Source organism: Prunus persica, chromosome G6 (assembly GCF_000346465.2).
Source record: "Prunus persica cultivar Lovell chromosome G6, Prunus_persica_NCBIv2, whole genome shotgun sequence".
NCBI classification, from domain to species: domain Eukaryota; kingdom Viridiplantae; phylum Streptophyta; class Magnoliopsida; order Rosales; family Rosaceae; genus Prunus; species Prunus persica.
Window position 1 is genome coordinate 22175072 of NC_034014.1, and position 11808 is coordinate 22186879.

General features: G+C 35.5%; 2 protein-coding genes across 2 annotated transcripts; both read left to right on the forward strand.

The window, feature by feature from the left end:
* On the forward strand, nucleotides 6002-9840 carry LOC18772633 (lysosomal Pro-X carboxypeptidase). Its single transcript, XM_007205100.2, has 10 exons — nucleotides 6002-6560; nucleotides 6642-6828; nucleotides 7005-7138; nucleotides 7223-7335; nucleotides 7446-7569; nucleotides 8103-8255; nucleotides 8372-8527; nucleotides 8966-9045; nucleotides 9135-9184; nucleotides 9323-9840. The coding sequence occupies exons 1-10, from the start codon at nucleotides 6126-6128 to the stop codon at nucleotides 9460-9462; spliced, it is 1572 nt and encodes a 523-aa protein (XP_007205162.2). The 5' UTR covers nucleotides 6002-6125; the 3' UTR covers nucleotides 9463-9840.
* Nucleotides 11290-11808, forward strand: LOC18772158 (pathogenesis-related protein 1C). The gene has a single exon (XM_020565841.1). It carries the CDS (start codon nucleotides 11290-11292, stop codon nucleotides 11806-11808), a length of 519 nt encoding a protein of 172 aa, XP_020421430.1.

The following is an 11808-nucleotide window of genomic DNA, read 5'->3' on the forward strand; positions in this document are numbered from 1 at the left end:
CCCCAATGATTAGACCATATCACTTTTAATCTTTGTGCTTATATATAGTATTATAAATATGAATATTATTGTTGCTTTGCTCGGTGAATATTATTATAGTATTGATGTTTCTTCATGGATATTGTTCGACGTTGGGTATTCATGTGATTAAATCTAAAATATTATTGTTATTATATGTATTATTATTCAGCAGAAATAAATGATATTTGCATTGCATTACATATGCATCATAAATATAGTGGTGTTTGGGGTGTGTGTGTGTCGTTTGAGGTATATTTAAGGCTTTCTCCAACCCATGAAGGGCTAAACCCAAATTTTCCCCTCCAAAAAGTGACTATTTGGGTTTTGCTCGGACTCAAATAATTTTTTCTCCCAACCCTCCGGACTCAAATTTTAAGTCCGCAACTTTATTAAATTGTTTAAGAATGGTTTAAGTCTAATTTTTTTATTTATTTTTTATTTATGGATAACTTTTCTTCATTCAATCTTTTAAAATAACTTCATAATTAAATTTTGTGAACAATTTGACCTTAAGAAATTAAAATTCCACAAATACAATTCTATTTCAAAAGAAAACACACAATATAATTCTAAAAGAAAACACACAATACTTCAAATTCACCATACATGAATGCCAATAGGAATAAACTAATAACCACCATCGTGGGGGCTTGGATAATAGTCCCTTGAGTTATCTTCAGGATTAACGGTAGACTGTTGACCCCCGGCAAGTTCTTGCATAATTTCATCTTGTTTATCCCCCCAATACTTCTTCTTTCTTGGAGTAAATTTGGACACGTCCATGGACATTATTTTTTGTTCTTGGGCCTCCTTATCTTGTTGCTTCTTATACGCATAAGCATAAGCTTGATCTTGGACAAACTTGTCCAATATGTTGAGCTTTCGTCTCCTATCATCCTCGAAAGCAATACCTTGCTCCACCAATGTTTCCAAGTATTTATCCCTTTTTTGTTGAGAAGGGTCAATCATTTTCCCTTTTTTTTTTTGCAACCTTTTGTTTATCTCGCCCCTCAGGCCTTGGACTTGGCATGGTGATTTCGTCTGCATCATTATCCAAATTCACCATACTTGCACTAGCTCTAGAGAACGTTGTATGGGAGGCTCATTTATATCATTCCACTTTGGGCAATCTTTTAAGATTTCCCAAGCATAGTACAACTTGAAAGGCCTATTTGGAGGCTTATTATCACTAAGAAATATTGTTTTCGCATACACGTCCTATGCATGAAAAAATAAATTTAAGTTTGGAGTTGAATAAATTTACAAATATAAATTTAAAGCTTTAATAAGAGTGGTTACTTACCACATCATGTAAATTTGAGCTACTTTGTGAGTTCGTATTGGCCTTAGTCAATCATGCCTTCCAAAGAGAATACTGTTGGTTGATAGTCTTGAACCGAGAAGCAATGACTTGATATGTTCGTCGCTCGGGTCCACTAATGCCCAGATCATTTTTCAGAAACTTTTGATATACACGCTTCCAAAATGTGTCGCTTGCTTGATTGGTGCCAATAGCCTCATCTTCACTAACAAAAACCCACCCTTTGTACAATGCCTCATCTTCTTCGAGCCTTCAATTAACACCTCTTTGAGAATTTGTGGACATCTTCAACAAGAATGAACGGAGATTGATGAGATTGACAAAGGAAAAATAAATGAGAAATAGATAAAATATTTTTGGTAGATTATTTGAGAAATGAATGGGTATTTATAGAGTTTGGAGTGAGTTTTGGGGTTGGATATGATCTAGATTAATTTAAAATGTTATTTTGACCATTGGATTTAAATTTCAGCCGTTGGATCTTTTTCTTTTTTACCGTTAAAATAGCTTAGATTTAATCTAGATCGTTAATTTAAAGTTACCACTAGAATTTTTTTTTAAAAAAAAAATAAGGGAGAAGATTTGAATTGCAACGTCTCTTTGAGCTGGAATAAGCCAACATGTGGGCCTAGTCTCTTTTTAGAGATATTATTTGATTTATAAATAAAAAATTTAAAAAAAAGAAAAAAAAGACAGCCAAATTGCAACAACTCTCTCACCTAGTGCCGACATGTGGCGTGGGCAACAGACAAGCCCATCATAGCTGGTCCCATCACGGGTCCTAGTGTTTTTCTCATGCACATGGGCTCTGTCACCTCAGTGTGGGCTCCACTAAATAGTTTTGGGTCTGGGCAATAAGTGGACTGGTATTTGGTCCAAATTTGGGTTTTCCCAAATTTTGAGTCCTTTATTTTTTTGGGTTGTGAGAGATTTTGGGAGATAATTTGGGTTTAGGTCCTTGGGTTGGAGATGGCCTAAGGGGTGGGAGAAGACCTTAGATATATCTGAGAAAAAAAGAAGAAGGAATATATTGAGGTGATGAGAGCAGAGCCTCTAATTCAAAGTGAAAATTGAGAAATTTGTAAACAAAAGAAAAATGGGTTAAGGGACGGATGGGCACTAGTTCATAATTTAGGGTATTCAGAGCCACAATGGTAAAATGCATGATATGGGACGTGCATGCTTGTTGCCCTAAGGTATGAATTAATGGGATTATACAGGAGTGAGTTCATGACATTATCACATATACAAATTTGTTCATCTAGTCTGGAAGCATAAATTATGTATCTTGTGTTGTTTGATGCATGCCACTTTGATTAACTGTGATAGTTGACCTTGAGGAGTTTGACGGTACTTTACAGGGCATTAGAATGCTCATACCCTAATAGATTGTGCAGGATTCAAGACGAAGTTTAAGGGAGAGGGTTTCAACCAAGCTATTAGGCTTTTGTTGTTGATTTGTGTAATTAATATTTGTAAGTAGTCAACTGTTTGATAAGGATCTTAGTGTGTATTTAACTACGAGCTGCTGCGACTCTAATTTTGCGTTGTTAAGTAAATTTGTATTATTTGTGGCTCTATTTCTCATCATATCATGGTTGTAGGATTTTATTCTTATGATTATGGTATGACCCACACCATGATTCGGGAATATTCTTTATTTTCGAATATGGTGGTGACATTTTGGTATCAGAGCCCAAGTATTAGATTCTTTGGGCAGAACTTATGAAATTATGCAAAGGAATTGAAAATAGGCTTGAATTTTGTAGTTGTAACAATTTAGGTTTTGAGGGTCTTTATAGATTTTTGAGTAGTTAACTGTATATATGAGTTTGTAAATTTCCAACAAATCATGTATGAAATTGAAAAATGCCTATTAGTTTGAAGGGTTTCATGTAGTTAACCGTATATATTAACTTACAAAGTGAAGTCACCAAATATTCCAAAGATATATATTTTACATAACCAAAAAAAAAAAAGTGTTAAAAAATTAAAGTAGGCAAAATGAATTGGTTGGAATACTTATTAGTGATTTGTTTCATCATAGTAATTAATCAATTTTTTGGCTTATAACTAAACAAGTATACAAACCTAATATGCTTTAGATTCTAGTGTAGGCATCAATATTGTTGTCATTGCCACAACTATATACAGCTTTCATACCTGGTGTTTAAAAATTTGTAATTAAGGTTTCTAACTCCATTTTCAAAATTTATAGGGAAAACCTTTTGAAGTTTACACTTCATGAAAAAATGTGTAAAAGACGTGCAAATTATAACTTTTAGGTTTTTTTAAGGGCCATCATTGAAAATTATATATTAATATATATGGCCGAATTCATATAACCGTATTTATTACAAAAGTTTTAAATCATTTGATTAGCACATTTCTAATGACTGTGATTGGATCTCACAATTATGTATTATTATTAGTTTGTGAATTGTATTGTCTTGACACAAATGTCATTACCATTTGCTTCTAATTAATTGTTGTATTTGAAATCCCTAATCACTTCATCAAGTAAAGACTGCGTCTTGCAAATCTAGTGTTTGTTTTGTTTAATCTAAACAGATAATTGATAGGGTGGTGTTATATGGAATCAAAATCTTTGTTAGTTTGTTGTCCTTTTTGAGATTGATATTTTAGGTATCATGTTGATGTTTTTGATTGTACTGTTGAAATTTATCTAATGAAATTTATATTTGATCCAAAAAAGAAAAAAAAAAAAAACCTTGTTGAACTATGCTTTTCTCTACATTCCATTTAATTTAATTCTATCTTGTTATATGGTTTATGTGAAAATGTTTGGTATCAATCGATTTGGGGTGATTTTTCACAGGGTTGAAATTGTTCATTGTTCACGTGTGTGTTTTGTTTACTTTAACAATCAATTGATACCAAAGATTTTAGGAGTGATACTTTAGATATCATGTTGATGATGTCTTTGATTGTATTATTAAAGTTTATTTAATAAAGTTTATATTTGATTAAAAAAGAAAAAAAAAAACCCTTGTTGAACTTGCTTTTCTCTGCATTCCATTAATTTGATTCTGTCTTGTTATATTTAATTGGTTTATGTGAACAAAAATGTTTGGTATCAATCGATTTGGGGTGATTTTTCACAGGTATAATAATTAGTTACATGAAGTTTACGGAAGATTTTTGACACAAACAGCTAATTGTGATCCTTTTTTGCAATGCTTGGAGAAGGTACCGACTGTAAAGTAAAACGAGCATGGGCGTTTGAATTGATACTTATATCTTCCATGCGACACATGATATGCCTCTGTGAGGTTGCAGTGCATGGACGTTTCCTTGTAAACTCTAGCTGTGTTAGTCTTTCCATTACGATAACTTAATTACCTAAAACATGATGGAATTATGAAATAGCAAAAATAATAAATAGTGATCAATGAAACGAGGCACGGTGGAGTAAGGTTTACCAGCCCAACATGGTAAACAAGGACAAAAAGACTGCATATAAAGTAGGGACCCATTTCATGCTAAAAATGCTGGATAAAAAATCATTGTATTGAACTTATTGAATCGATGCGCAATTTGCACGTATTACTTATTTTATATGGCTATTTTAATATTGAAGGTAAATCATGGAAACAAATTAAAAGTCCTTGATTTTAGCCATTGTAACTCTTAAATTTTGAATTTGACTTTTAATCTACATAACCAAAAGGTCAAAATGAAGAATAGAGATTTACATGTCCAAAACATGCACGAGCATAAATATAAAATGTGTTACCTTATTAATAGGAAGACATTATAAATTAATATACCTACATATGCAGAAAACTCGCAAATCATATTCTTAGCTCATGTTGAGGCATTGGTTGCACATGTTGGTCATTTGTAAGCGGTTGAGAGGGGTTTTTATGAATGTTTCCTTTTAGAGGGATGCTCTTCAAATCATCTCAGCAATTCAAGGTACATCCATGGCCGGTCTTGTCTAGGCCCAATTGTGAAGGACACCAAGAACTTGTTGTCTCATATCATTGGGGAAGGTTATATGCATATCCACCAATGGTGTGGCTTACCGTATTGCTCGCTTTGCACTACATATTGGTTCAAGTAACTTCTAGATTTATTACTGATGTTTTGTTTGAGGATTGTAATGAGTAGTTTATTATGGGTATGTATCTGGAGGGACGATGGGTGCTCTATCAGGAGCAACGTTCCTTTTTTCACTTGTGGTTGAGAGGGTAGGCTACATAGCCGGATTATACTTGTGATCATCATATCAATAAAAATACTATCATGTTGCTTGAAAAAAAAAAAATTAGCTAAAGACTTCTAATTTTAGTCACTGTATGAATAGTTGAGATTAAAAATAAACTAGTCCTTAATTACAAATCTTATTGGAGAAGCTCCTGTTCTTAGAATCTCTTTCCGAAACATAGTTTCCTTTTATTTAATGTATAATCATATCGTATGATGATTTTTTTTGGTTTAAAAAATAATAATAATAATAATTACCTTTGGGCCCAAAACAGATTCATTGGCCCAAAAGGTATAATCATGTCTTGGACTTGAAACGTTTTGAAACCACAGCCAGAGCCCAAGATTGATGTGGTGTTCGTTTAGCCTCTTAGTCAATGCTTAACAGTATCCACAAAAAGATTCCAATAACATCATCCCACGTGTCAAATCATATTAATCAAACTCTAAATTTACTTTACGCCGCTCTCACACCCACCGGAGCTCCACCTCCAGCTGACCCTCCAGCTGCTACAGCTCTCCAGGAACCAGTTCAGTTCTTCAAACAGCAAACATGGCAAAGCCCAAATACTTCCATCTTTCTCTTTCTCTCCTCCTCTTCATCACCATCATCACTTCATCTCCACCGTCACTTGCATCACGACTGTCCAATTTCCCCTCCTCCAGATGGGCCCCACGCTTCCTGGGCAAGTTCTCAACCTCTTCACCACCAAAACAACCTCAACCACCGAAACGACAACAACAGCAACCACAAATCCGATACGAAACCCGATATTTCGCTCAGCGTCTTGACCATTTCAGCTTCTCGGATTCCCCGAGGTTCCAACAGCGGTACCTCATCAACACTGAGCACTGGGTGGGCCCACAGCGACTGGGCCCCATCTTCTTCTACTGCGGCAACGAAGGTGACATCGAATGGTTCGCCGAAAACACCGGCTTCGTCTGGGAAGTCGCCCCCCAATTTGGCGCTATGATCCTCTTTCCCGAAGTAAGTTTATGTTTGGTTCCCAAGAAAATTACAAAAGAAAAGAAAGAGACCAAAAATTAATTTGCTTTCTGAAATTGGCAGCACCGGTACTATGGAGAGTCCATGCCGTATGGGAGTAAAGACGAGGCGTATAAGAATGCCAGTACGCTGTCGTTTCTCACTGCCGAGCAAGCCCTCGCTGATTTTGCCGTATTAATCGCGGAGCTCAAGCGAAATTTGCGGGCAGAAGGTTGCCCCGTCGTGCTCTTCGGTGGATCCTATGGCGGAAGTAAGTAAATTTGTAAGGCTCTGTTTTGGTGAAAGTTACTGTTATTTTGGATTTTGTTGAAATTATAAAAATGTGTGATATATTCATTCAATTGCATTAATTGTGTAGAATTAGCACAAATAGGCAAATGGTCTCTTTGGTGGGATGTCATTTTCATGCTTTGATTTTGAAAACAGTGTTAGCAGCCTGGATGAGGCTTAAGTATCCTCACATTGCAATTGGTGCACTTGCTTCTTCGGCCCCAATACTTCAATTTGAAGATATTGTGCCACCAGAAACGTTTTACGATATCGTTTCTAATAGTTTCAGGGTAACTTGTGTTTTTCTTTTCCCTTATTTTTCATGATATATGTGTTTTTGGTGACGAATTATAACCTCCATCTTATATCCCTAGCGCGAAAGCAGCAGCTGCTTTAACACTATAAAAGAGTCCTGGGATACATTGGTAACCGAGGGTAAGAAGCAAAATGGCCTTCGTCAGCTGACAAAAACTTTCCATTTATGTCGGTAAGGAATATGTGCAATTTACTGTATTTGCTTTTATCCTCCTAGTGGTGAATGGAAATGGTCTTTCTTCACTGGCCACTGAGTTTCAGCTGATCAAAGCCATTTTTCAGGGAACTAAATAGTACCGATGATCTTGCAAATTGGTTGGAGTCCGCGTATAGTTATTTGGCAATGGTGAACTACCCATATGCTGCTGAATTTGTAATGCCTTTGCCAGGACACCCGATAAAAGAGGTTAGTTGGTCATTTTCTCGCAGCACAGACATTATTTCGTAGTGAGTATACTAGAAACCTATTATTTGCCAGCCACTCCTAAATGTGCAAAGGCAATTTTTTTTATATTATTAATCCAGGAAAGGAAAATTCGGAGGTGCATCCAAGTTCCTTTTTTCCACATACCTGGGTGTCTTCTGCATATCTATTTCAAGTATAATATTCTGTCTCAAATAATGTAGAAAGTTAGGTTCTGTGCTATTTATTTCTGTTTTGATGATTAAATAATTTCTCTCATTGGTTTATGTTTTCTTCAACTGCAACGCCATGACAAAAAAAAAGTTTTTTCCAATTAAGTTGTTTGCCAATAATTGCCACTTCCAGTATAGATCTGTTGCTAGCTTTTGTTATTTGTATCTTATCTTAGGAATTAAGACCAGAAATTAGTCTTCCCTTTTGGGGTTGTGCTGCTTTTGAATAAATGTCTAGCAAGATTTCTGCAATGGTTTTTGCTTCTGCTGCAAATCAAAATAGTCATTTAGCTCTTGTAGTAGGTTTGCAGAAAGATCGATTGTTGTCCTGATGGGACTAGCACACTGGAGCGCATATTTGAAGGTGTAAGCATATTCTATAATTACACTGGACAAGCTAAATGCTTTGAGCTGGAAGATGAATCCGACGTTGGCACGGATGGGTGGAATTGGCAGGTCTATCAGTGTTACAATGATAGTATTTTCTTTTTTAAATTAAAATACGGTTGAAATTTAGTACTCATAAATTCCTGTAATAGAATGTCTTCTGTATTTTCCTTTCTTTTATACAGGCTTGCACAGAGATGGTTATGCCCATGTCTAGTAGCCGGGATGCAAGCATGTTTCAAACCTATGATTATAATCTCTCTTCTTTTCAAGAGGAGTGCTGGAAGGATCACAATGTGAAACCAAGGCCTACATGGATCACAACAGAATTTGGCGGACATGTAAGAGGATGATGTATTATGAATTTATTTATCCTTTCCACTTCAAAGTATATTTTAATAGAGAAGATGATTTTTCTTTTCAAAATAAATCTGCTGCAATGTTACTGGTCTGGCATTATATTTTGATCAAAATAAATTTGAACACTTTGGGTATAATTTAGATTACTTATTGTCACTTACCATGCAAGAGAAACCTTTAAAAGTAGTTGTTTATTGACCTCCGATCTTACAGTGTTTCAAAGTAGTTGTTTTTACATTTATTACAACTTCAATCTTTGAAATCTCGAAATTGAACATTTGAAGCAACTACTTCCTAGAATGTGGGTAACAACAGCATGTACCTCTAGCTACTTTTTCCTGTTCATTGGTGCTGACATAATCATATGATTCATACCTACTCAAATTGTATAGTTTGATACTGATACTCTTGGGCATCAGGATATTAAGGCCACCTTGAAATCGTTTGGAAGCAATATCATTTTCTCCAATGGCTTATTGGATCCATGGAGTGGTGGCAGGTAACCGTTCTTTTTGTTTGATTCAACAACTGTTGCCATCAAAAGTTCATTATTTGAGTTCTAATGCCTGTTAATGATATCTATCACAGTGTCCTGCAGAATGTATCAGAAACTATCGTTGCTCTTGTTGCCGAAGAAGGTATCTTCTACTCTAAACAGTTGGAGCCAACCATGTATCTGTTTTATAGTTGTCATCTGAGAGCAGAGCACTTGGAAAAAGAAAAAAAATTGCTTGGAAGCCATTAACTGCTCATTTATTTTGTTTTTTGATTATCAGGTGCCCACCACATAGATTTGCGTTTCTCAAAGAAAGAAGATCCTGAATGGTTGGTAGAGCAAAGGGCAACTGAAATTAAGCTGATAGAAGGGTGGTTAGAGAAATTCTATCAAGAAAGGAAATCAAAATTTGACATGTAGAGGTCTCTAAATTTGAATTTGTAAATTCTCAGCCCTCGTTTTTTGTGTGTTTGCACGGCTACCACCACCAAATTTACAACACTTGGGTGTATATATTGAATCCTCTTTCAAAGGATGCTCTCATTTTAAGAAATGGAAGGACAACTTTGCTGAATTTCGACCACCCCAAAACAGATGTATTGCAGGTTTGAGTACATGTGCTTCTAGTTGTTGAATCGAGGTTAATCATTTTGGGTGGTTCGTGATTCTTCCCAAATCAATTCAACATGTTGTTGCGTTTGGTCACTAGAGAAGATTTACTCATATTCTGCACGTCGTTGCTTTGTACTTTTTTTTGTTTATCAATAAAAATATATCGGTATTCTACATTTGTACAAATATTTTATATGCTAAGCGCATTTTTCATATTTAATATGAAAAGTCCCACTCACTTAAGGACTTAAAAGTAAATATATGTGGGGACCAAATTTATCTTAGCCATTTGATTATATTAAGTTAGATCCAACAGTTGAAACTATTTGACATATTAAAAGGCCAAACCCGTTCGAAAAGTTTCTCTTGAGAAACCCATATTTCGGATTCCCTCATCTTCCATTTTTCTCTAATTCATGATTAGCTCAACTCTGCTTTATTCGAATGGTAACATGAAAAAAATTTATTTTTCCTTTTAGAAAATTGATGAGTTTTTCTTGATGTCAAGGTTTGAAAATGAAGAAGGGAAGTTGGCTGAGAGTAAGAGAACTGTACGTCCTCCTAGGCCAAAAAGGATTTTGGCTAGATCTGGCGAAAAAAAAAGAAGCCCAATTCTAGATTTGTTTAGTTCTAAATTACGGATGAAGGAAGCAACTTTACCCACAAACTAAAACCCCTAACAATTAAGAAACAACATTGCAAGTTAAGATAATGTACTTCAACCAAGTTTAGAGATGATTTTTCACACAAACAGTTAAATTTTGTCCCTTCATGGATTGCTCTGATTTGATACTAATAAAGTAGAAATTGCGACGTCGTTTTAATTGATACTTATATCGTCCGTAACACATATAATATGGTTCAGCGATGTTACAAGTCTTGAAATCCTTGATGTTGACTCTTGCCACAGTAGTCTTTCCATTTCTATTATAGAAATCTGCAAAATAGAATGCTTTTATAGCACAAACATGAAGAACATTAGCCTTTGCGTTTCTATCGTAGAAATCTGTGAAAATAATTAACAATTCCATTAGATTAGTTAGATATCGTTTTATCAACAATTAATAATAAAAAATGCAAATTCTGTATTACATATATATACAAACTGTGATACGTAGAATTAAATAATTAAGCATGTCATAGATACTGTGAGGATGTGACACGGTATAATTTGTATTATTAATATAATATTTATTGATATATATTATACTCTAAAAGTGAGAAAATCTAAACTCCATATGCATCGTCCTTTGATATTATAACACGTAAATGGTTTTTATACCATTTAACCGTAATACCATACAATAATTTCTCCACGGCCAGGGTTGCCTCCTAATTTTGTATCCCCATGACCTAATTAAACTGGACTTAATTGAGAAACATAATTACGTTAATTTGTTATAACTCACTAATGTTGTTAAACAAATTTGCTAAATCTTGACATAACGTAAACCAATACGCAGGCTCATTCAGATATGTCTTCTCCTTATTAACAAATTATCAGTTATTCCGTTATCTCTCATTGTTACACACATCCCATTTTCAAGCACCTTGAGAGGCTTCTGGTCAGCTTATTTATACAATACGCAAACCCCAGCAAGGAGCACCATTAATTCCAAAAGAACAAGAAGCTCAATGGGACGCGTAGCGAAGTTCTTATTAGCTTTTCTATGCATCAACATATGGCTGCAAGCCACAGAAGCTCTTCGTTTTCAATTCGGTGTCCAAACCGCAAAAGCACATGACTTTTTGAGGGTTCACAACAATGCACGAAAGCAAATAGGGCTTCCGCCATTGGAGTGGGACGAAAAGCTGGCAGAATTTGCTCGGCACTACGTCAACCTGAGAGCGGCTTCAGGGTGCGGGATGATCCACTCGAACGGGCCCTACGGAGAAAACATCTTCTGGGGCGGCGGGAAGCAGCTGTGGGGAGGGAGGTTCGCGGTGCAATCGTGGTCTCATGAGAAGAAGTTTTATAATCACAAGACCAATAGTTGCATCCCTGGGCAGATGTGTGGGCATTATACGCAGATTGTGTGGAAGGACACAAAGCGTGTGGGCTGTGCTCGTGCTGCATGCACAAATGGAGGAGGGCAGCTCATCATATGCAACTATGATCCTCCAGGGAATTGGCTTGGAGAGAAGCCCTATTAG

Bases quoted from the DNA above. Each gene is read 5' to 3' on its own strand.
- LOC18772633 (XM_007205100.2), top strand. From the start codon at position 6,126: ATGGCAAAGCCCAAATACTTCCATCTTTCTCTTTCTCTCCTCCTCTTC. The intron at 7,570-8,102 runs GTTAGTTGGTCA...CTCTTGTAGTAG, and splicing joins CAGGACACCCGATAAAAGAG to GTTTGCAGAAAGATCGATTG. The intron at 9,046-9,134 runs GTAACCGTTCTT...TATCTATCACAG, and splicing joins GATCCATGGAGTGGTGGCAG to TGTCCTGCAGAATGTATCAG.
- LOC18772158 (XM_020565841.1), top strand. From the start codon at position 11,290: ATGGGACGCGTAGCGAAGTTCTTATTAGCTTTTCTATGCATCAACATA.